Genomic DNA, 25,851 nt, shown 5'->3' with positions numbered 1-25,851 from the left:
TAGTATCATGGTTGCTAGGCAACCTGGGAAGCGCTACGGAGACTAGACCGTCCCATACAGACAAACTTGCTGTTTATTTTGCAAATCGAGCTCAACACTGCCCCTAGCGTCCTGGAGCACTTCCATTGTGTTTTGGGGTTTGCATGTGTTTTGGAGTTTGCAAGTGTTTTGGAGTTTGCAATTCAATTCAATTCAATTTTATTTATATAGCGCCAAATCACAACAAAAGTCGCCTCAAGGCGCTTCATAGATACAGAGAAAAACCCAACAATCATATGACCCCCTATGAGCAAGCACTTTGGCGACAGTTGGAAGGAAAAACTCCCTTTTAACAGGAAGAAACCTCCGGCAGAACCAGGCTCAGGGAGGGGCGGCCATCTGCTGCGACCGGTTGGGGTGAGAGAAGGAAGACAGGATAAAAGACATGCTGTGGAAGAGAGACAGAGGTTAATAACAGATATGATTCAATGCAGAGAGGTCTATTAATACATAGTGAGTGAGAAAGGTGACTGGAAAGGAAAAACTCAATGCATCATGGGAATCCCCCGGCAGCCTACGTCTATTGCAGCATAACTAAGGGAGGATTCAGGGTCACCTGGTCCAGCCCTAACTATATGCTTTAGCAAAAAGGAAAGTTTTAAGCCTAATCTTAAAAGTAGAGATAGTGTCTGTCTCCCGAATCCAAACTGGAAGCTGGTTCCACAGAAGAGGAGCCTGAAAACTGAAGGCTCTGCCTCCCATTCTACTTTTAAATACTCTAGGAACAACAAGTAGGCCTGCAGAGCGAGAGCGAAGTGCTCTAATAGGGTGATATGGTACTACAAGGTCATTAAGATAAGATGGGGCCTGATTATTTAAGACCTTGTATGTGAGGAGCAGGATTTTGAATTCAATTCTGGACTTAACAGGAAGCCAATGAAGGGAAGCCAAAACAGGAGAAATATGCTCTCTCTTTCTAGTCCCTGTCAGTACTCTTGCTGCAGCATTTTGGATTAGCTGAAGGCTTTTCAGTGAGTTTTTTGGACATCCTGATAATAATGAATTACAGTAGTCCAGCCTGGAAGTAATAAATGCATGAACTAGTTTTTCAGCGTCACTCTGAGACAGGATATTTCTAATTTTAGAGATGTTGCGCAAATGGAAGAAAGCAGTCTTACATATTTGTTTAATATGTGCGTTGAAGGACATGTCCTGGTCAAAAATGACTCCAAGGTTCCTCACAGCGTTACTGGAGGCCAAGGTAATGCCATCCAGAGTATGAATCTGGTTAGATACCATATTTCTAAGATTTTCAGGGCCGAGTACAATAACCTCAGTTTTATCTGAATTAAGAAGCAGAAAGTTAGCGGCCATCCAGGTCTTTATGTCTTTAAGACATTCCTGCAGTTTAACTAATTGGTGTGTGTTATCTGGCTTCATGGACAGATAGAGCTGGGTGTCATCGGCATAGCAGTGAAAATGTATGCTATGTCTTCTAATGATGCTGCCTAAGGGAAGCATGTATAATGTAAACAGAATTGGTCCTAGCACTGAACCCTGTGGAACTCCATAATTAACCTCAGTGTGTGAAGAGGACTCTCCATTTACATGCACAAATTGGAGTCTATTAGATAGATATGATACAAACCACTGCAGTGCAGTACCTGTAATACCTACAGCATGTTCTAATCGCTCTAATAGGATATTATGGTAGCAGGACAAGCACAGAGATGAGTCCACTGTCAGAGGCCATAAGAAGATCATTTGTAACCTTCACTAAAGCTGTTTCTGTGCTGTGATGAGCTCTGAAACCTGACTGAAACTCTTCAAATAAACCATTCCTCTGCAGATGATCTGTTAGCTGTTTGACAACTACTCTTTCAAGGATTTTTGATATGAAAGGAAGGTTGGAGATTGGCCTATAATTAGCTAAGATTGCTGGGTCTAGAGATGGCTTTTTGAGTAAAGGTTTAACCTCAGCCAGCTTGAAGGCCTGTGGTACATAGCCGATTATTAGAGATAGGTTGATCATATTTAAGATCGAAGAATTAATCAATGGCAGGACTTCTTTGAGCAGTTTTGTAGGAATGGGGTCTAAAAGACACGTTGATGGTTTGGAGGAAGTAATTATTGAAGTTAACTCAGAAAGATCAATTGGAGAAAAAGAGTCTAACTTAACATCAATGGTACTAAGAGTAGCTGTAGATAATATTACATCTGTGGGATGATTACTGGTAATTTTTTCTCTAATGATAAAAATTTTATTTGTGAAGAAGTTCATGAAGTCATTACTAGTTAACGTTAAAGGGATGGTTGGCTCAACAGAGCTCTGACTGTTTGTCAGCCTGGCTACAGTGCTGAAGAGAAACCTGGGGTTGTTCTTATTTTCTTCAATCAGTGATGAATAGTAAGATGTTCTGGCTTTGCGGAGGGCTTTCTTATAAAGCAGCAAACTATTTCTCCAGGCTAAATGATGATCCTCTAAATTTGTGACACGCCATTTCCTCTCCAGATTACGAGTCATCTGCTTTAGGGTACGTGTTTGAGAATTATACCACGGAGTCAGGTACTTCTGATTAGAGACCTTAGTTTTCACTGGAGCTACAGTATCCAGAGTCGTACGTAGTGAGGAGGTGAAATTATTAACAAGATAATCGACCTCTGTTGGGGTAGCGTTCAGATAGCTGCTCTGCTCTGTGTTGGTACAGGGCATTGAAGATGATAACAGTGGGTGGATTATATTCTTAAACTTAGTTACAGCGCTTTCAGAAAGACATCTACTTTGATAAAATCTACTCTCCACCGCTGTGTAATCAATTATTGTAAATGTAAATGTTATCAGGAAATGATCAGACAGGAGAGGGTTTTCAGGAAACACTGTTAAATGTTCAGTTTCTATGCCATATGTTAAAACAAGATCTAGAGTGTGATTAAAGTGGTGGGTGGGTTCTTTTACATTTTGAGAGAAGCCGATTGAGTCTAATAACAGACTAAATGCCATGTTGAGGCTGTCATTTTTAGCATCTACATGGATGTTAAAATCACCCACAATAATTATTTTATTTGAGCTCAGAACTAAATTAGATATAAAGTCTGAGAAATCAGACAGAAACTCTGTGTAAGGCCCAGGTGGACGATAGATGATAACAAGTAAGACTGGTTTCTGAGTTTCACAGCTGGGGTGGACAATGTTAAGCATCAGGCTTTCAAATGAATTAAAAGTCTGTCTTGGTCTTTCATTAATTAATAGGCTGGTGTAAAAAATTGCTGCCACACCGCCCCCTTGGCCTGTGCTTCGAGGTTTCTGGTAGTTAGAATGACTCGGGGGTGTTGATTCATTTAAACTAACATAATCATCCTGCTGCAACCAGGTTTCTGTAAGGCAGAGTAAATCAATTTGTTGATCAATTATTAAGTCATGTACTAACAGAGACTTGGAGGAGAGAGACCTAATATTTAATAATCCACATTTCACTGTTTTACTCTTTGGTTCAGATGTGGATACTGTACTGTTCTTTCTTTGTAATTTGTGTTTTGGAGTTTGCAAGTGTTTTGGATTTTGCATGTGTTTTGGATTTTGCAAGTGTTTTGGATTTTGCAAGTGTTTTGGATTTTGCAAGTGCTTTGGAGTTTGCAAGTGTGTTGGAGTTTGCAAGTGTTTTGGATTTTGCATGTGTTTTGGATTTTGCAAGTGTTTTGGAGTTTGCAAGTGTTTTGGAGTTTGCATGTGTTTTGGAGTTTGTACGTGCTTTGTCTCTAGGGGCCACCGTACAGTATTGATCCTCTGCCTAATCACAGAAGTCAAGGTGACACTCTCACGGGTGAACACATTGTGCCTATGACACCAACTGTCTGCTATCTATAATCCAGTTTTGAGATCCCTTCTCAGAAGTCTTAACGCCCACTCACATTTTGGGTCATTTTATCTCAGTGAGTCACATGATAGGATAGGGCAAGGTCTCACAATGTGTACACCTGAAACCTTGACTGATAGTGACCTATACCTGTTTTCACACCTTGGTTCATGTGATTGGACAGACGATCAATAGTGGGTCAATGACCCTCTTAGGGACACTCCCAAAAAGGCTTAAAAATCTGGGACTCGACCAGTTCCTCTTAGAACTGAAGAAGTTTCTCAAATGAGAGGTGAAACATCTTCAAGAAACTTAAAGTCCAGATGCTTTTCTTTCCAAGATCCTTAGATTACTATGACCTGGATGACTGAGAACCTTCACAGACAACACCAAAATCAAATATGCAAAATTAAAGATAACAATAATGACACGAGTAAAAGTGTGCAACAGACATAAGAGATTCACATACACTAGTCTATTTCTAGATGTGTATATATAGTGTGTTCAGATATAAATAAAAAAACACTTTTTGGGTGAGAAATCCAAACTTCTTGTGGTTTGAATGTCTGACAAACGTGTAAAAATTACTTAATGATAGTGCAGAGAATGTACATTATAGGTGGGAGACAAATATGCTCTAAAGCAGGGGTCTCAAGCTTAAATGAGCTGTGGGCCACTGCTGGCACTGTCATCTCACTGGAGGGCCACTTTAGTGTTCAAGTAGTGCAAAAGAAACAAACAAGAAAACACCCACAAATATTTCTGAAAATGTAGTGGTTTTTTTTTTTCTAAATTTCAAATATTTTATAACAAGACAAAATCGCAAACGTGAATGCAATTTTCTTTCCTCACTCTTAACTAATTGAAGCCTTTCATTGAACTACCAAATAAACTAACTGATACTCTCTTTCTGGCCAGACACGTGGCAGCACTTCTGCTATAATTTTGTTTGTATTTAACAAAATAAAAATACAGATATAAGTGTACACATTAGTTTTTGACTGCAAGTGAAAATTGTTTTCTTTACAAATAACTCTCACTTAACTAACACAGCCAGTCCCTTGACATGTTTAATCTCTGCTCATTTTGCCTTCATATTAAATAATTTTGGGTGTTTTAAAGAACCTATTTTAACATTGCTCTCAACAACAAACAAATCAGCAGCAGCAGCCCAAGCCTCATAGTGCAGGAATATGAGGTGAGGCGCACACTGAGGGCAGTGAACCCCAGGAAGGCCGCCGGACCAGATGGGGTAACCGCAAAGGTCCTAAAAGAGTGTGCAGACCAGCTGGCTGGGGTCTTCACTAAGATCTTCAACACTTCACTGTCCCAGTCCTGCATCCCGCCGTGCCTAAAGTCAGCCACAATTGTCCCACTGCCAAAGCGTACTAACATTAGCAGCCTCAACGACTACCGACCAGTTGCTCTAACACCTGCTATAATGAAGTGCTTCGAGAAACTGGTCCGACATCACATCATGTCCTGCTTGCCACCCACACTCGACCCACTCCAGTTCGCATACAGAGCCAACAGATCAACTGAAGATGCCATTGCTACAACGCTCCACACCACCATCTCTCACCTGGAAGTGCAGGGCCGTTACGCCAGGCTGCTCTTTGTTGACTTTAGCTCTGCTTTCAATACGATACTCCCGGACAGACTAATAGTTAAACTGCTGGAAATTGGACTTCCTTCTACCACCTGCCGCTGGATCAGAGACTTCCTCTCAGACCGTGTACAGAGAGTTAGAGTGGGGCCTCATCTTTCCTCAGCCCTCAGCCTTAACACCGTGTGAGGAGAAAATTGTTAGAAGGCAAAGAAACTCAGACTCAGATATTTTTACATGTACATGGACGATGCCCCGACACTGCACCAACGTGTGCACTGTGTGTGTGTCACAGAGGAATCGCGCGGGGCTGTCAGTACATTCTTTATTTATACTCAAGTAAGCTTTCACAGCAGTAGGTGTGGCATGTTCAGAATTCAATAACATCTCCTTAAAAGGAGAGACTGTTAGCTTGTCTGTTGAAACAGGAGATAGCTTGGTATGTGTAGAACTCAATAACATCTCCTTAAGAGGAGAGACCGTTAGCTTGTCTGTTGACACAGGAGGTAGCTTGGTATGTCACAGCGCATTTTTTCTGCACATATGGTCTCACTCCCTTTTCCTGCAATTGTCCAATTCACAAGCTCTTCTTCCTTCAAATGAAGCTACAAATAAACATAACACAAAACTCAAAATCTCTCAACACACCGGCTCTCCACAAGGCTGTGTACTGAGTCCTCTACTGTACACTCTGTACACACATGACTGTGTTAGTTCCCACCCAGACAACACAGTCATCAAGTTTGCAGATGATACCACCGTGGTGGGGCTCATCTCTGGGGGAGATGAGACGGCGTACAGAGCTGAGGTTCAGAGGCTGACAGATTGGTGTGTAGATAACAACCTGGACCTCAATACCACCAAGACAAAAGAACTGGTAGTTGACTTCAGAAGGAGGAAGTCCGAGCTGCAGCCTGTCAGCATCAACGGGGAGTGTGTGGAAAGGGTCTCCAGTTTCAAGTTTCTGGGTGTGCACATAGACACAGACCTCCAATGGAGCTCTAACACCTCTGCGGTCTTAAAGAAGGCCCAACAGCGTCTCCACTTTCTGAGAATCCTCAGAAAAATGGACCTGAAGAAGGAGCTGCTGACTGTCTTCTACCGCTGCTCCATTGAAAGTGTGCTGACATATTGCATCGGTGTGTGGTTCTCCAGCTGCACCACAGCACACAGAAAGGCACTCCAGAGGGTCATCAATATGGCCCAAAAAATCATTGGACATCCTCTTCCCTCCCTGAAGGACCTGTACAGCACTCGCTGTCTCAAGAGGGCACACAGCATCCTACGGGACTGCACACACCCAGGACACCGGGTGTTTAAGCTGCTGCCGTCTGGCAGGAGGTTCAGGCTGCTGAGGTCCCGAACAAATAGACTCAAGGACAGCTTTTACAACAGGGCAATAGCCCTGATCAATGTAAATAGCTGACCTGACTGGCTACCTACCTGGACTTTTTTAGGGGGGAGGTAACAATGTTTAAAACAATAACAATAATAATATTTATATTTATAACAAGGTGCAATAATAATTAATGTGCAATAATAACAGTGTGCAATACACATACACTTATTCTTCTTTTTATACTAAGTTAATATACTGTGTTGTGTTGTTTGTTGCGTTGTGATGTGTCATATCGTGTCATGTTGTGTTATATGTAGTGCCGACGTAGGACAGTTTTCCAATTTCATTGTACTACTGTACTATGTATGACTGTGCAATGACAATAAAGAGTTATCGTATCTTATCTTATCTTATCCTCCCTAATAAAAAAAAAGCAACTTCAAGGGCCGAATTGTATTATATTTCTTCACATCAATATGTGCAAGTTTGAGACTTCTGCTCTAAAGAATATGTTTGCACTGTAACTTTAGCTGGAAATAAGAAACCTCTCTATGTTAACCAAGATTATAGAGTGGAATCTGAAATGAGAACACATAGTGTGCAGTATGAAAAGGGGCTGACAGTGAAACATACAATCTTAAAAAAACAAAAAAACATGTATCATCTGGCAACTTCCACAATACTTTTTCTTTGACTTTTTGTAATCTTCCTGATTATTCCTGTAATAATAATAATAATAATAATAATAATAATAATAATAATAGATTGGATTTATATAGCGCTTTTCAAGGCACCCAAAGCGCTTTACAATGCCACTATTCATTCACTCTCACATTCACACACTGGTGGAGGCAAGCTACAGTTGTAGCCACAGCTGCCCTGGGGCAGACTGACAGAAGCGAGGCTGCCATATCGCTGTAATAAAACAGCTGATAAATATAGGACAGACACTGTGCACAATAGACAGAGAATTACAGTGGCAGGCCTTTTCCTTGCTTAATGAATGAAGTTGATTCAACACAGTCCTCTATATAAGGGATATGTTGAGGTTTGGTCAATTCAAAACCCTGTTGCACTTCCTGTACTAGGTATGCTTTAGAAAAGCTAAGCAAAATTATCTCCTTTTTGTCAAGTATTGATTATTATCCACCAGTGTTTTTAATTGTTTGTATTTTTAACATGCAACTTCTTCTTTTCTTGGTATTTTTAGCCTATTTCGTTAGTGATTTTTATCTCTGGGTCCTGCTGTCTTTAGGGCTTCGTGGTGGCAGCCTGTCTGCTCACTGGGATCAGTTGGGTTTCTTGTGGGATTGTGTGCAGTAGTATTAGAGTGTGATCTCTGAATTAGGGTGAGCGGTCATTTTATTAGTGCTTCAGACTGTGCCACAACCTCTGTCTGTGCCTCGTGTTTCTTAAGTGAATCCCTATAGGACCAGTGGAAGTGTTTAATTGATTTATATGTATCTGTATACCAATAAAGCTGCTTGTAACAATGTGTGTACTGGACATTTTTGACTGCAGTGCTTGTTCTGAATTTTAAAATTTTATTCAGTTTTAAAACCTGTCCTGTACCCAAATTGGGTAACAAAAATAACAGTTGAAATAAGGTATAAATTAACATTCGGCTTAAATTTTGTTGATACATGACTCTTATAATTATTTAATTCATTTATTTAATATCAACACACTTTAAAGAACAGTAATTATGCACTGGAAGTTTTATCCTACCACATATGTAAACCCCTGTTAACGAAATCAATTTAGTTAGAAAAGGAAGAAACATAGAAGTGAACAGACAAAGAAGAAGTGATGGGGTCTCACATGATCCGGTCGTGTGTTGAAACCACAGGCGGAACAAATGTCAGGCCTTTTTTTTTGTATTTTCTCTTTGTCACTGCAACCAGACTTTGCTTCCTTTGTTTATATAACTGTATTTATGCTCAGCTTTCACAGTCAAATATATTCCACAACTCACATCTTTTTCTGAGAAAACAAAAGTCATATTATTACGCATTATTTTATAAAGAAAACACGCCCTATGGGCTCAAAATGTGGTCATAAATATTTTGTACTTGTAAAAAAGATTTGTATGTGTAAAAAGAATTTGTGTGTGCGTAAAAAAGATTTGTATGAGATTTGTATGCGTAAAAAAGATTTGTGTGTGCGTAAAAAAGATTTGTGTGTGGACTTAGCCCAAAAAAAACCCCTGCAAGTTACAAGTACGAATTTTGACCCTATTTTTCTTCCTTTCATCTGATTGGTCAATGTCATGTCAATCACAAATGTAACAATCCAATCAGAGAACAGATGGGTTTGGCTGTCGGAGGGGCGCTTTTTTTGAACTGCAGGTCTTTGAAGGGAATAAATGTCCTTTTACATGCCAACCCAGCGTTTTCCTTCATCACCACGAAGGAAAACAGTCTGTGATCGTCCGAGTTTGGTGATTTTTGTGTCACAGGTCTACGTGTTTAATATAGGGACTTCCACAGCCTTTTCAACAGCGCTGCGGACCGCGGGGTGGGGGCGGGCAGTGTTTTGGAAATGACAGTCTTCATTACAAAGCTTTCTTCGTTATGAATTAGCATACATGTTTTTATTGAACATTTGAAGAACCAGCAAAAAAAATAGAAACTCTTGTAGAGGACATAAAGTCAGAGATAGAAAAGACAAGGAGCAGGTGCATCTAGTACAGGTAGAGCTGCTGCAAAAACCCACAGAGCCCAGCAGCCAGCGTAATAAATTCTGGATCCTTTGCTTTTAGTTAGCAGTTAGCATTAGCAGCACATCCTGCGTCCGATGTGAAAGGACTTTTATGCTGCGCACTGTGACTCACAGCAATGGTCCCGGGTCAGCCCTGACTTTGTGTTAAACTAATCCTAAAGTAATAATGGTATTTCTAACCACTGATATAGCACAACTTTATCCTTTCAACAGCTGCTGAAAGCTAGGGGACCTAGCTGCTATCAGATATTTATATAGAGATCCTCCAGCTTCAAACTGTATTACCCTTCAAGGACCTGCAGTTCAAAAAAGCGCCCCTCCGACAGCCAAACCCATCTGTTCTCTGATTGGATTGTTACATTTGTGATTGACATGACATTGACCAATTAGATGAAAGGAAGAAAAATAGGGTCAAAATTCGTACTTGTAACTTGCAGGGTTTTTTTTTGGGCTAAGTCCACACACAAATCTTTTTTACACATACAAATCTTTTTTACACATACAAATCTTTTTTACGCACACACAAATCTTTTTTGCACACACAAATCTTTTTTACACATACAAATCTTTTTTGCAAGTACAAAATATTTATGACCACATTTTGAGCCCATACACGCCACTCTCCATATTAACTTATGTGAAAACATGTCTGCGCTTTTCTTCTGAATAAATTGACCGGAAGTTACTTTTTTTTTAGACGGAAGGAAGCGGCAGACAAGTTAGATGTAGTTCTTGGCGTGTTTCGTATAATATTAGTAATACTATTGTAATCTGCGCGACAGTTTCACTAAACTCTCTGACTTTATTCCTGTCAGGATTTTGTTCAGCCCGTCGGTGGGCTGCGTCGTTTCCTCTTGCTCCGTGTAACCGCGACGTGATGGAAAGTTAACGTTAGCACTCGGAAAAATAACGGACTAGCCAGTTAGCTATCACCAGCTGTCCTAACACACATGACTGGAGAAACTGATTAACTGGTTATGACTGTGACTGTACTTAGTTCTATTTTTCTTCCGGGGAAATTTTGTTTTCTCGGTTAACATACATATTCTTTTAGCAGGTTTTTACCCCACCCCCACACCCACCATCATACGTGTTAACTTAGCAAGTGTGGCTAGCTGGGCTACCTGAAGAAAAACGCTGCTTTATGCGCGGAAGTGTTTGAACACCTATGGACTAGCTGTGTGCTGTCATAAAGCTGCTATGGTTGATAGGCTAAAGCTGGTGAGTAAACCACACCTTTAACAGGGAGTGACAAACACTTGTAATCATGCTCATAGTCAACACGTCTACAGCTCGAGACTGAAGTGAAACTTAGGTCCATGCTTCCTTTGCTCTCGTACGCAGCTGCTGCCAAGTTAAGTCTCTGCCCGTGAGGACATCCGGTCCACCATGAAGACCCTCGGACCCAGAATCTCATTTTATGCGGGCTTTGTGGTGGGAACTTTTACGCTGTACGTGTTTCTGCGGCAGCTTTGGTTTGAGAAGACTCTGCCAATGCATCAAGTCACCACCTTGGCTAGAATTCAGGACTACCAGCAACAGCTCGAGGAGGAAAAGAAAATGTGGAAGAAAGAGGGGTCTGCACTTTTCAACCTCGAGCACCCTCATCACATAGGTATCACAGCATGTGCCTCTTTAATGCCTTAATTAAACACCAATCTGTGTGTTTCAGACTTTGAATCTTCTGATAAAATGTCAGATTTTAATAATTTACGGTATTCAGCTTTGGACTTTGGTCAGCTACACTTACAGCATAAATGAAAACTTCCTTTTTAAATTTCACTTCTTCATTGTAGTCCCTTTTATACCATAGTAGTCTCACTTTCTGCTAGGCAAGTTTGTACATTATATGTATAGGTATTGAAACATAGAAAGCCATGAACTGCTTCAGTAGCTACAAATATAGGTAAAAACCTTTCAATGTTTTAAAGGGGTGAAATGTTTTGGCTTAAACCAGAACAATATTTTATCTTCAGGCCAAGTGAGGACGTGATTCTATTTATCTTCAGACTTTTAGGACATATGTTCTCAACAAGGAAAAGGGTTGAGTCCGGTTTATAAAACTTTATCTCTTGCACGTGACCACGAGCTACATAGTTATATCCTTGAAGATTGTACATATTCATTCACTTAGAGCACAGGTTCGGAGTCACCTTGTTGCCTTATTTAACTGAAATGTCTGCAGTAATCCGTTTTTTATTTTTCAATATTTTTTATTTTGATTAACAAAAATGTGCTCTGTGTTTGATGATTAACAGAGCCAAGTTACATTTGTTTTAGATTGCAGCTGTTTTCGTTTACTGCAGCCATAACTCTCTCAAGCCTTGTTTATAACAGCTAAGTAGACTTTCCTGTTATACCTGAGTACTTTCTGTATGATATGAATCTATGTAAAACCCATGATGCAGTAATGTAGTGAAAGTGGGCGTTACGGGCAGCTGTTTGTTTACATTTCTAGGGACGTGCACGTCAGGACACAATCTAGGATTTCAAAGAGGTTTGTGGTTACAGTGTGCTTATGGCGTAGATTTAGCAAAGAAGTATAAATCCCTTATAACCAATCAAGATTGGAACATTACCAAGTGAGAACTGTGGACAAGAACAAACAAGAAATCAATAGTCATATAATCATGAGGATAAAGTGGAGATGATTGACTACACCCTCAGGAAGCTCAGCAGTCGGCAGGTCTTGACCTGGAATCCACAAGGAAGAAGAAAGATGTGAAAGCTCAGGAACACGTAGCACAGGGAAATGCAAACGAGTGTATTAGCATACATTGAAGGGAAGAGTCCAACTGTGTTAGTGAGAATTGGAAACTGATTTCTGTAATCCAGGACAGGGGAACAAAAACCTCTCATGTCTCTGTAATTTAAGTCAGCAGATTTCTAGCAGACCGCTGATAAGTAGAACCATTTTAGTAACAGTTTCACTTAAGCTGTGAATAAAGGTGCATATCACTGTACTGAGTCATGAGTATTAGTTACTAGAGCTTTTTGTTCTTCCTGGAAAAACAAAAGTGAATACACACAGACTCACTCATAACAGTGAAATGAAATATTCAAAGCATCTATGACACCTATTAAAGAAGATCACAGATAAAACTGGAAAGATAGTTAAATAAAGTTTTTGAATCTTTCAGACGAGAGGGTTTGATCACCTTACACTGCTTATCAGACCAATCAATTGTATAACACTTTTATAAAATAATATAGGTGCATAAATGCTGAAATGGATTCTTTTACCCGTTGGTAGGTGGTTGCCAGGCATTTCATAATATTCATGAATTTCATCGGGTTAATATGTGCAGTACCTGTGTACTATGCCAATTTTGGTTGCTCAACTCCTGATTATGTTGGAGGATCTCACAGGCAGACAGATTTTGTATGCTATAGTAAAATGTTGCAGGGGTCCGTACACTTCATGGGGTGTTGTAGTGCATGAAAGCATGTTATTACCTGATTGATCCCCACTTTTCCAGTAATCTGGTATCTTATGTATGTGCAAATATACCTTGAGTACTCAGATTTGATGTGAAATTAAGGTGAAGTAATTCATTACTGGTAACTTGCCCAAACTGTTTATCTAAATAGCTGTTGCACTGCACTGATCTGCACTGCTTTTTTGTGACAGAATTATTACCAACCATAACTAGTCTCAGTATTTCCAAGTTGTCATCAGCAAATTAAATGTGAAATCTTGTCTTTTTTTCTGCATTGAGTATTTGCGAACCTGGAAGCACAGTCACCAACAATAACATGTGAGCAAAACATCTTTCCATTAGTTTACCCTCCAGGACCATCAGTAGTTGTAGGAGGTTCCTGAAACAGTTGGACTTATCTTTGTTTCAGTCAGTGAAATGATAATAACGTCTCTGTGTCCTTACCAGGTGAGGATAGCCGCATGGCTGACGAATTGTACAAAAAGGTGCGTATTCTTTGCTGGGTGATGACTGGACCCAAAAACCTGGAGACGAAGACTCGACATGTGAAGTACACTTGGAGTCGCCATTGCAATATTGTTGTCTTCATGAGCTCTGTGGATGACCCCGACTTCCCCACAGTGGGATTAGGTACAAAGGAGGGTCGGGATCAGCTGTACTGGAAAACAATTCGGGCCTACCATTATGCTTATGAGCATTATGCAGATGAGGCAGATTGGTTCCTCAAGGCAGATGACGACACCTACGTCATAGTGGACAACCTACGCTGGATTCTTGCAAACCACACTCCTGAGGAACCTATTTACTTCGGCAGACGATTCAAGCCCTACACTAAGCAGGGCTACATGAGTGGTGGTGCAGGCTACGTACTGAGCAAAGAGGCTTTGCGAAGATTTGTTGAAGGTTTTAAAAGCAAACAGTGTACTCATACTACCTCCGTAGAGGACCTGGCAATGGGGCAGTGCATGGAGAAAGTTGGGGTGCTGGCTGGAGACTCCAGAGACTCTTTTCATAGGGAGACATTTCACCCCTTTGTCCTTGAGCAGCACCTCACTGCCAAATTTCCAAAGAGCTTCTGGTATTGGAGCTACTGCTACTACCCCATCTCAGAGGCAAGTGTGGCAAACACCGTTGACATTGTGTTTACTCTTGACATCACTATTAAAGAGGTTTAAAGAAAGCTGAACACTATTAATATTTTAACTGAATTCTCACCTGCAAAATAAAATCCAATATTTGGATGCATTTCCACTTCACTCCATACTAGAACAATGTCTAAAGTGGACCTGTTATGCTTGTTGTTTTTTCTTTCTGGCATGCGTGCAAAGTGGTGGAAGCTAATATGGATTTTTAAATATTGAGGTTAGCATTATATGCTTAATCTCTATTAGCCAAACGCTGAAGCTTTGGACTGCACTCTCTTGCTTGTGAGGTGCAGCCAGTCTGAATAAAGTGAGCTTACTGGAAGAGCAGCTAATATAAGAGAGTGGTTGAACTAATTCAAAATTTTGTATCTTGCAAAGCTACTCTAGTAGAGTCCAAGAATAAAATCTGTAAGGGTGCATAATAGGTCCAGTTTTAACATTATATGTTTGACCAGACTAGCATTCTTTAATCAGTCATTAACTAGCACAGCTACACCTGGTTAAATCATAATCTGCATGAGCATCTTGAACATGATGCGTGTTACCAACATTGTCACTGTCAACTAGCATTTATACACATGGTGTTTAGACCCACAAAATGGTGATATCGCAACAAGACTGTGGGCTGGGTACTGCAGTTTTGTTACAGCCCTACTGTTTAACCAAACTGATGGAGTCTTGCATTTATTTCTGGATTTATCAAGCATGAATAAATAGTCTGACGCAAGACAATTAGTCTTCTTTTGTACTCCACCCATTCACATTGACATTTTCTTTTGTTTACACAACAAACATGCTTCCATGTGTATTAACAACCATATCTTGTTTTTTTTTTTCTCCTTTTTTTTCAGGGTCCTAACTGCTGCTCGGACATGTCAGTATCTTTCCATTACGTGGATGCTGTAGGGATGTATTTAATGGAATATTACACTTATCACCTGCGTGCCTTTGGCTACAGATATCGCTATCAGCCTCCCACCCCACCTGGCTACAGTATAAACAAGTTTGAATCCTGGGATGCTGGGAAAAAAGACAAAAAGCTGGAACAAAAACTAGTCCATCCAGACCTATCCAGAACTGACAAGAGACAGAATGAAGATCCCCTTCCTGTAGATGGTAAAGATGGTCCTGCTGCTGCAGAGGGTAAATAACAGTAGGACTTTGTAGCAGTGTTGAGGGTACTGATCATTAGGATATGCGGTGGATTTGGGGTTTTGAGTGTTTGGGTATCCATTTTGATAATCAAAGTGAAGTATAAAAACTTTGTCCACTTAGACTGCTAGTGAACTTTGACAGCAAGACTGGGTGTTCCCCATGCTAAAAGGTGACCTGTGGCTCTGTATGTCAGTTTTGTCGGGTGTTTTTACAGATTGTTCCATAACAGGACTCACCTTTCTGTTGTTCTGAAAACAAAGTAAACCAGTATTTCCAGTGCATATTTTAAAAAAGTGACTTTTCTGTTCTTTCATGTCTTACCACAAAGTCCCAGTAAAACTTGTTCTAACACTCTTTAAGGCTTGCTGGAGTTGTTAGGCTTCAGTTCACACTTATAGCTACATGTGCCTGAAACCTGGTTTATGTCAGATCATATTGTTGTTTACGAGAGTTTGATGCCTCCCAAACACTAGCGTTTAGGATTGTGCTTAAAAGCCTTTTCACATGAAATACAAGGGTAGCATCTCTTCACTTTTTATTTTTGGTTGTTTTCTGTTTTGACAAGTTCCTTCTTTGAAGACATGTTTTAAACCAAGACGTTGCATAAGTCTAAAAGGTTTACTTAAGTGAATTAGTTAGAGTTGACTAATAATATTTATGTACCCATTAGTCTGCATCTCTTGGTAAACCAGACATCAGAATTGGTGAAAAACTGCTGTTTTCCTAAAAAGTAAATAGGCTAATCAAAGTGGATCTCCTATTTTTCAAAGTAACAGTGGAAAAAAAAAGGTTTTAAAAAAGTGATGAATAGGTCAATCTTTTATTCTCTATAAAATGAAACATTTTGTCCCATGGATGGTTATATATATATATATATATATATCTACTCTCAAAATCTGGCAAAATACATTTTTTATCACACATTCAGCCTTAATTAAACAGTAACAGCTATTAAAAAATGATCTCAGTTGCCAGGTTATTAGGTAGACAAGAGCTGAAACAGAATCCATCCTGAAGTTTTCTCTCTTTAATTAACACATCCAGCTGTGCAATGTTCAAACTACACATAAAACATGTGTCTGAAACTAGTGTAGAAAGAAGAATTTATTACGTGTTCCTAGCTGTACCTAATAAACTGGCAACTGATTGTATTAATATTTGATATAACAGATATCATACATTACTAAATGTATTTTAGGAAAATATTTTGATTGCATACTCCTCAATAGTGAGGTGACTGTTATGCTTTAAAAGGAATCTAAATTTCTACAATGCAGCCAAAGATTTCACACAAGACCACAGTGAAGGCTGATGAACCTGTTCAGCTGTTATATGTGATCGGGCTTATTGCGTGGTGCTTGTGGGTCTTTTTCTTTCTTTCTTTCTTTTGTTCAGAGGACTTTGTTTAGTCGGCAAAGACTTTCTGGGAAGTCAGTCGGATGAAGAACAAGTTAGTCAAACTTGTTTTTTCTTGTCTGGAATGAAAAACGATCTTAATCAACCGACCCACAGCACATTGTTTCTGTGTAACGTGCTGCACACAGTTTTCTGCATCCTCCCACAGTGGAGTCATTAGCTTGTGCCTTGTAAATTGAGATTGTATGAGCCAGCCATTAGCTGCACACTTGACTTAGCACTGTGACATGAGCGTGAAGAGAGTGTTGATTCAGATGGGTGTTTTACTTTACCGAATCCATCTGTTGTAATGTGTTTGAGCTTCATACAAGTCAGTGAATGTCTTTTTTGTTTTTTTTAAGTTTGAAGAAGGTGATGTTATTTTGAAATTCTTTGTCAGTCAGGACTCATTTGAAGTTGGCACACTTTGCACATGTAAAAAAATAATAATAAATAATAAAATAAATAACAGCTCTTTTGCTAGTTTCTAACCAGACATTAAACCTGTGGTAGATGCAGTAATCACCAAAGGTGAGATTAAATGCTGAAAGAAGAAGAAGGAATTTGGCACATATCTGCAGAGTGACTAAAGGTTTTCATGGAACGGTGGCCATTTTTATCCTTTTCTTTGTTTTTTTTATGACCACATTTTCTTCAAGGTTAAAAATGTATGAGGTTGATATTTTCAAATATAACTTTGTTTATACTTGGTTTCTGTAGTATGTGCACGAACACATGCATGTTCACCAGAGCATGTTTTAAAAAAATGTTTTTTTCTTCTCATCTTTCTTTTGGCTGCTCACGCTCACATTTGATATCAGCCGCATCATTTCTAATGGGGCAGTCCTTGACAATCTTCTCATTTTGAGTTTTCCTAAAGGGAATGGTGTACAGTGCTATATTTATATTTGGAACGTATTTATGTTGGAATTGAAATCTTAATTGAGTCGATACACTTCAGTGTGGACATGAGTTCATTTTAATGTGTGAGCACACATGATATAATCGGTGTGCAGGATTGTTTTTAGTGAAATGGTAATTTAATCACTATAAATAAAAGCATATTTTATTTTATATCTTGATTTTGTTTACATGTATTTGCACAAAGCATTTTTCTCATGACAGCAGAGGAACATTCATTCAGGGTTACTATGACTGTGAATAATATTTGATGGGCGGATGGACATTGTCCACAAGTGCAGTAGCCCTGAGGGTTTACAGTGCGATGGAAAAGCCGAAGTTTCACCATGAGGGTTCATGATACAAGTATGTGTCATGTGTCCATTAAACAAAGCATTCCATCCTGAGGGGGAAAAAAAATCCAAAATGCAGTCAAAACATTTGCACAAAAGCGATACATAACTTTCTTTCTTGTATTTCTTTTTTCTCAAGTGAGCAGGTTTCTTACCTAAGCCTTCCATCATCAGTGAAACCGCCGCCTCTTTTCTGCATACCTGTTTCCACGCAGACTAGTCATACCTGTTGCAAAGAAAAGGAAAGTGCCTTCAAGCTATCTACACTGATCAAGAAACACCACTCACTGCTTGCTGGAACTAGATTTGTCACTTGCCATGGAATACCAGACTTGACAGATCCACCACCTTTTCACAATCTCAGCCTGAGCACTTGTGATATGCGTGAAAAAATGAGGAGAGGCTGTAGAGAGTGTAATGCTGCCTCTTGATTGAGAGCGAGCAGTTTCTCCCAGCTCGTCCATCAACAAGTGTGGTTTACTGTTACTGTTTTAACACCTATGCCTAACCATGTTGTTTTTGGAGTCTAAACCTAATTAACAAGTGCTTCTAATCTAATCTAATTCATTTATCAGCACATCTTCCTTCTAGTAAGAACTGTTCTACTGATTCCAAAGGCACTCACTTGTTCTCCACCCCAACAGATCAGCAAGGCTGTGATCAGTGTCCCCTGCAAAAGAAAAATATTGCATTCAGTAAAGCACAATGATGAAAACTTGTTTAACACTGAATTCAGCTGCTTTTTATGTTAAAACAACTACAGGTTAAATGAGTTTCATTCTTAGGAAAAGTTGAGCAAAAATTCTTGGCATACTGTTTGTCAGAGCAGCATTTCTCTGTCCCATCAGACCCAGAAAGCTGTCTTAACCGATGTCATCAAATCTCTTCAAATCACGGTCTGATCCAGCCTTGGGGGACAGTGAAAACGAGTTAGCCTTTTGCTCAGTATTGTTATTTTTTCAACTTCTTATTTAATATGTTTGCTGCAGTGGCTGTGAAGTTCTGCGTGGAAATGTGAGTGCATCTCATTTGACTTAGTCATACCTCTGTCAGTGGATTGAAGGCCTCTTCTTCACACCAACACCTCACAGTCAGTAAGATGAAGATACTCAATGCAACCAGTGAAAAATGTGTTCCCTCCATCACTTCACTGAACTGTGAATCACTGGATTAAAGGTAAAAAGAAAAACAAAAGACATAAGTAAGCTACAAGTGAATTTACACATTAGGGAATCAGATGGGAGGCGTCTCCATGTATCTGTGGTTAAGGTGTTCTTTGTTCTCTGTTGAACTGTCCTCTACAACACTTAGCGATGTGTTGTGTAACTTCAGTTTACAACGATGCAGCAAAGCTGTTTGAGTATAGTTAAATACTGCTTCTTTAAGGCACCAGTTTATTTTAGTGGTACTCATCTGCCTTGTGCAGAACTGTGGCACTCATTTTCATATAGTTGTATGAATGATGCATATCAAATTATTGTTGACCCCAGAGTGTCGTAAAATATGAGTTTTTGAGTATTTGGTTTAAAGCACATCCATGTTGCCATCCAGAATAAGCATCTGGCTGGATGTCAGATTCTTATGGCTGAGTGCAATAACCTCAGTTTGATTTGAATTTAGAAGCAGGAAATCAGATATCATCCAGGTCTTTATGTCTTTTAAGACACTCATGCAGACACGCAGTTTAACTAACTGGTGTGTGTCATCTTGGTTCATGGATAGATAAAACGTGGTTTTAGATGCATAGCAAATATCTGCCCACTGATTAGCCTTAAATATTATGTCAGAGTCTCTAAAGGCCTAATACTGGTTTGGTAAAGCTTCAATTTGCTTCTGTGGCATCACCATCATCATATAAAGTCCATTAACTTTCGTGTGAATTATGTAATCTATTAATCTATTCTGCTGTCCATGACCACAGCCATTTCTTCATAAAATAATTCACTTGTTCCATTTTATTGTGCTTCAAATGAGGGACCGTAAATCTCGTGCTGTTAACAGCATGAAGAGCGCTATGCAGAGAACCAAAAGGTACACATTGAAACCTTGGCAATTTCAATGATGGGATCTGTGACTCTGTTCTGCTGAGGGACAGTTCAAGACCAGAGACAGTTACAGAAGGTGATGTTTTTGGGGTGGAGGGTCAACAAATCAGCACAAAATTGCCCTAAGTGCCACATTTATCTGTTAATGATACACTTGATGAAACATTTCTGTCCTGATTGGAGTGGTCTTTTCAGCAGGGCCAAAGGGATCACTAACTAGTTTGATGACTATGAAAATGATGCCATGGCTTTGAAGGAAAACAGATCTAAAATCAGTTAAACAAATATGGAATATTTTGGACAGATATGACAGACAACACAAAATCAAAATCCAAAATGATGAGCTCCCTGTCCAATAAAATTACACAGACCTAAAGTACTAGTTTTTACTAAAGCACACAACATACAAAGTGCTTTGCCATCAGCATTTAAAACTAAAGGTGAACTAAACCTCATAGCAGGTTGTTGATTTCATATTATTTTTTCCTCTGTCTGTTGACTGTGATGCATTTTTTGACTGAATTTTTTAAATGTTTTGTGATTTGTGGGATTCAGGTATATCCCAGAAAAACAAGACATTCTTCCAGAATTTCATGAGCATTCCTCTTGAATTTTGTATGTTACAGCTGAAACACAAGCTTACAGTAAACTTTCTCTAGTGTGTTCATAACAGAATACAGAGTAAATACTACTGTTTCAGTGTTTCCTCTAACACCTTTTGAACTAATAACCACGTCAGCTGGATATGGACAATACACAACATTGTCTATAGGCTCAGGGCAGAGCAATGGAGAGATCATATTTCTCAGATGGCTTGAGACTCTCTGCTCGAACTGCTGCCCACACAACACAAACCCAGATAAGTGATAGAAGGATGGCATTGTCTATTGTCAATCTCTGTCAAATAAACGTCAAATACATGTCTATTAGCCAACATGAGCAGTTCCTATTTTACTGTTTACATTTTTTTCTCTCTTTTCAGAAGTCTGAGGAGGAGCTTACCCTTTGAAACATTATGCTGTTGATAAAAACTTTACCTGAAAGCTGCTTATTGACTGAGCAAACACCATGTAGATGAAGTATTGTGCCACACCTCTTAATCTTTGAATTCAGTTGTATTCAAAGACAAAAGTCAAATACGTAGCCACGCAGTCCACCTTTACAAATATTTATGAAGGAATGGGGGAGTGCCACTGTTAGCACTGGGTACTCCGGCTTCCTCCCGCAGTCCAGCGACATGGAATTACTGGTGTTAGGTTAACTGGTAATTCTATATGCCTGTAGGTGTGAGTGCAAATAGTTGTCTGGCTCTTAGTGTTAGCTCTTTGTGATAGTCTGCAGCCTATCCCAGCTGCAACCAAGTTGCGATGACGAGTCGCTGAGTCCTGAGGTGGAAAAAGGTGAGCTGAAAGGCTACAAACTTCTTCTGGCATCAACACAAAAACTGTGCTAGGAGCTTCATGGCATGGATTTCCATGTCTGAGCAGCTCCTGCAGCTGTAATGTGTAGGTATGCCATATTTTGTGCATATAGTATGACAATTATTTTCATTTGCTATCACTCCATTGCTTTTTACCTATACTTATATTTATCTATTCTCACCTCATCCCACCTCAACTGGCTGCTAGAAATAAGAATAATTAAGGAATAATATAGCAAGTTTTAAATAATCAGATAACTATAGTGCATCAAGTGATACATTTTGACCTAATTGCTTATGATTTAAGTCAAAATGGAATAAAATAGCCATGGAGTATTGTGTTATCACATAATCCCACAATATAATTTAATTCATGCAGTCAGCCATGTAAAGACTCATGTAACAAACCAAAAGTGTAAAAAAATCTTACCCTGAGTTGATCTTTTCCCTTCGCATCAGAGCAGCGCCATGTCACGTTGAAGCCAGTCTTTTAAGACAGCAGGATTTTTCTTTCTCAAATTCTATATAGCTTGAGTTAATTTTTAATCCGATTAGCACTCCACCCACCACCCAAAACTCTGTCCCACCCTTGCACATGTATACACATAATTTGTAGTAACTGCCTCATTAGATGTTCCTCATTGAAAAAATGATATTTTTTTCATTAAGACATAGAAAGAAACAGGCAAAAAATCTGCACAAATCTCACAATAAAGCTAAATGTTTCATCCTCATGTGGATAAAACTTTGGCTTAAACATTAAAAGAAAAAAAAAGAAAGTAATCTGGAGCTTATTTGTCCATTCCTTATTTAATGCAAGAGACATTAAAAGAAAATGTTTAATGTGGTATATAATAGCTTTGTGACATGGTGCATTATCCAGCTGGAAGCAGCCATCAGAAATTGAATCATACTTTTTTATCTATTCATTATGTGGAATAGGTTTTGCTCGATTATCTTGTTAGAGTTACTCTTCTGTATCTCTCACATGAAATCTCTTTGTCACTGAAATGCATGCTCTTTAAGAAAATGAAACAGAGTGTCAGATGGCTTACAGTAACATGTTTGAAGCTTTAGTTTAGGTTTGTGGTCAGGGTGTGAACTAACTTTTTAGGGCGTTGTAGTTTCCGGATATTTGTTGCCTTTTACTCTTAGGATGACTTGTGTTACAGTGACAGACATTCACAAGAGCAAATTTAAAGATGCGTGTGTGTTTAATTATTTAGCATTGCTGCTCCCTTTAATGTAATGAGTGACATTCATTTATTTCATTTCATTTATTTATTCATTTCAGGCACAACAAAATACATATATTGAACATAAAGTGCACAAAACAAAAAAACAAAAATGACCTGAAAAAGAGTGGGACGAAGAAAACTTATTAAATCCCACCCCTATACTCACTCATCAACAAAAACAATAAGCTTCCCACAGCTACGCCCATCGTTACAACCAAACAAACCATCAACAGCCCCGGGCACATGCAAGCATCTCAACGGCAGCTCGCAAACAACAATTAGAACCATCATAACTAAATACAGAATATATAATAATTATAAATTGCGTTACCACAGGTAACAGGCAATAATAATTACATAGTGACAAGCACACATACTTATACATACATACATATATATCTACACACACATGTACATATATGTACATACATACGCACACACTTTTTTTTTTTTTTTTTGGAATCATACCAGCAATGGTAAGAGAACAGACATTACAGAGCACACTAAAACATCATTGAGTATACTGTGACCAGACCAACTGTTTGTAGAGGAATTTAAATCTATGAATATTTTTGCATTGTTTCAGTTGTAAACTCAGACTGTTCCAGATTTTCCCCGAAGCCTCTCACATTATAAGGCTTCGGGGAATTCAAATTACCCAGAACTCGAACAACCCGTAAAGGTTTTTGTGTGTCTGTATGTGGTGTGAAAATCTGGAACAGTCTGAGTTTACAACTGAAACATCACCACATTAAATGTGAACATATATGAGCATGTAGTGTTTGCCACAAGACATTATGAAACTTGTTCATTCCAAAGTAAGTGCCATAAAGTTTTAACTAGTATCTCCTGTCAAACATGTCAGTCAGCCTTCCTGTTTGTCAAACACTACAGTTTATTTGCTCCACAGAGTTCCACAGAATTGGTTGCTAGTTGCTAGGAAAAACCATTTGCATTAGACATTTTCCCTTGGGCAGTTTTGTTTACCATATGCCACAAAACACACCGTATGTTGTCATTGCTATGAAAATGAAACCCAGCTTTAGCTATCCATGAAGCCAGATGACACATGCAAAATTTAAGCTATTACTTATTAGACATAATGACTGGGATGACCACTAAATTCAGGCAAAACTGAGGTTATTGTAAAAATCCTAGAAACATGGTGTCTAACCAGGTGCACTTGTTTTTGACCAGGATATCTTCTTCAGTGTGCACATTAGACAAATATACATATATATATATTCTTGCATTTGTGCAGAATCTCTAAAATTAGAGTAAATAATCAAACCCTGTCTCATCCTAAAGACCTCATAGTAATCCAATAGAGCACTTCGCTCTCAGACTGCTGGCTTATTTGTGGTTCGTAAGGTATTTAAAAGTTGAATGGGAAGCAGAGCCATCAGCATTTAGTTCCTTCTGTGAAACCAGTTCTCTCTGTGAGTTTGTATTGGGAGACAGACACCCTCTGCTTTTAAGATTGGTCTTAAAACTTTTTTTTTTGATAAATCTTATAGTTAGGACTGGATAAGTTGACCCTCAATCCACTCTTAGTTACACTGCAACAGGCCTATGCTGCTGGCGGCTTCCCATGATGCAATGGTTCTTCTTCAGTCACCTTTTTTTACTCACTATGTGTTCTCTCTGGATTTACTCTCTAGATTTTAATTATTACTTATTATTAATCTCTGTCTTTCACCTGTCTCCCACCCCTCACCCCCAACTGGTCGCAGCGGATGGCCTTCCTGAGCCTGGTTCTGCTGGAGGCTTCTTCCTGTTAAAAGGAAGTTTTTTCTTCCCACTGTTGCTGAGCGCTTACTCATAAGGCGTTGTCTGATTGCTGGGGTTTTCTCTGCATTATTGTAAGTACATTGAGGCGATTGTTGTTGTGATTAGGTCAGATTATAAATGAAACTGAACTGAATTAAATTACAGTGCCAACAGCTCATCAGTGGCTTGATGAGACAGAAGAAACACCCCTACAGACTCATCACATGCAGAACAATTGGTTTCGTTTTCTTTTTGTTTTAATTTTAAATGGAAAATATTTTTAACACTTTTATTCAATTTGTCGGTGGTTAATTTGATAAATTGATAATGCTTTATTGATAGCTTTATTTATTTTCAAATGACTCTAGCAGTTAGCAGTAGGCATCACCCAGCTAACTATGTCCATAGTTGCTGAAATCTGGTATTAGCATCTCTTAAACTTGATCTAGAATGTTAAAGCTTTCATTTTGTACAGAACATGAAATGCACGGAGAACAATTCATCTTTCGCTGAAGGACACATTCAGACACATATAAAAGTTCTGAGCTTTTCTATTTCTTTCTTCTTCTTTTTTTTAACCTCAGTTACTTTGAATTCAGTTTTGCCATAGGCAAAAATATTCTATTGCAACAATAAATCTAAATGTTTAAAGTCTTTCTAACTACACAAAAACAAATATGGTAAATGGTAAATGGCCTGTATTTGTATAGCGCTTTACTAGTCCCTAAGGACCCCAAAGCGCTTTACACATCCAGTCACCCACCCATTCACACACACATTCACACACTGGTGATGGCAAGCTACATTGTAGCCACAGCCACCCTGGGGCACACTGACAGAGGCGATACTCATTAGTATCACAGTATCATATCAGTGCCTGTGTGTTTGTGTGCTCATGGTTCCTGACCCCATGAGACTGAATCAATCACACTTAATTAAAGACTTAGAAGCTCGTTGGCCCATTGAGTTTCTCTTGCAGAGAGACTTCTTGTGCCATTACTTCACAATAACTAGAACCATCAGAAGAAACTCCAAATGCTGTACCTACTTATCTAAAAGACAAGTACTTCAAATATGTCTGGCTGCAATCATGCTCAGTCATGCATTGCACAAACAAAGTGAAGCAGGCACTTAAAAAACCCGTGGTTCAAAACCTGTTGATGTAAATAAAGTGCTCCACTTATATGAAAAAGCTTCTGAGGATTTTTTATTGGACCCTAGGGTCTTAATCATATCCATATGTGTCATTTCCACTGAATTCCCTGCAGAAATTACTGTGTAAGCAATCAGTCCTCTAATTAGACATCTTATATTATTTATCAACCACATTAAGGACCACTTTCCTGTGTCTGGGCAAGAGCGTCATATATTTGTGTTGTACACTCATCGGTCACTTCATTAAGAAATCTTGCTGCTATCTTGATTGAGCTCCTTTTTCTTTTAGAACTGCACTAATTCTTCATGGCACTGATTCAACAAAGTTTTTAAAAC

At 39.0% G+C, this 25,851-nt stretch overlaps 1 protein-coding gene and 1 long non-coding RNA gene across 2 annotated transcripts; one reads left to right on the top strand and one right to left on the bottom strand.

Annotated features, from left to right (window-relative positions):
• The first annotated feature begins 10,194 nt into the window (after window positions 1-10,194).
• On the top strand, window positions 10,195-17,708 carry c1galt1lb (core 1 synthase, glycoprotein-N-acetylgalactosamine 3-beta-galactosyltransferase 1, like b). Its single transcript, XM_084928314.1, has 4 exons — window positions 10,195-10,720; window positions 10,844-11,114; window positions 13,387-14,051; window positions 14,936-17,708. Exons 2-4 carry the CDS (start codon window positions 10,889-10,891, stop codon window positions 15,233-15,235), a joined length of 1,191 nt encoding a protein of 396 aa, XP_084784440.1. The 5' UTR covers window positions 10,195-10,720; window positions 10,844-10,888; the 3' UTR covers window positions 15,236-17,708.
• Window positions 17,700-21,205, bottom strand: LOC146387010 (uncharacterized). Its single transcript, XR_014800258.1, has 6 exons — window positions 20,970-21,205; window positions 18,932-19,052; window positions 18,702-18,795; window positions 18,513-18,557; window positions 18,043-18,113; window positions 17,700-17,937 (listed from the first exon to the last, which is right to left on the bottom strand). It is a non-coding gene; the product is annotated as an uncharacterized LOC146387010 (long non-coding RNA).
• Between the last annotated feature and the right edge of the window lie 4,646 nt (window positions 21,206-25,851).

This window comes from Perissodus microlepis, chromosome 5 (genome assembly GCF_051167445.1).
Source record: "Perissodus microlepis isolate ML-2025 ecotype Zambia chromosome 5, ASM5116744v1, whole genome shotgun sequence".
Taxonomy (NCBI): Eukaryota; Metazoa; Chordata; class Actinopteri; order Cichliformes; family Cichlidae; genus Perissodus; species Perissodus microlepis.
This window is presented reverse-complemented; position numbering and strand designations above follow the sequence as displayed.

Excerpts from the sequence above, each read along its gene's own strand:
- c1galt1lb (XM_084928314.1), top strand. The coding sequence starts at position 10,889 with ATGAAGACCCTCGGACCCAGAATCTCATTTTATGCGGGCTTTGTGGTG. Across the intron at positions 11,115-13,386 it reads CGAGCACCCTCATCACATAG|GTGAGGATAGCCGCATGGCT; the intron begins GTATCACAGCAT and ends TGTCCTTACCAG. Across the intron at positions 14,052-14,935 it reads GCTACTACCCCATCTCAGAG|GGTCCTAACTGCTGCTCGGA; the intron begins GCAAGTGTGGCA and ends CTTTTTTTTCAG.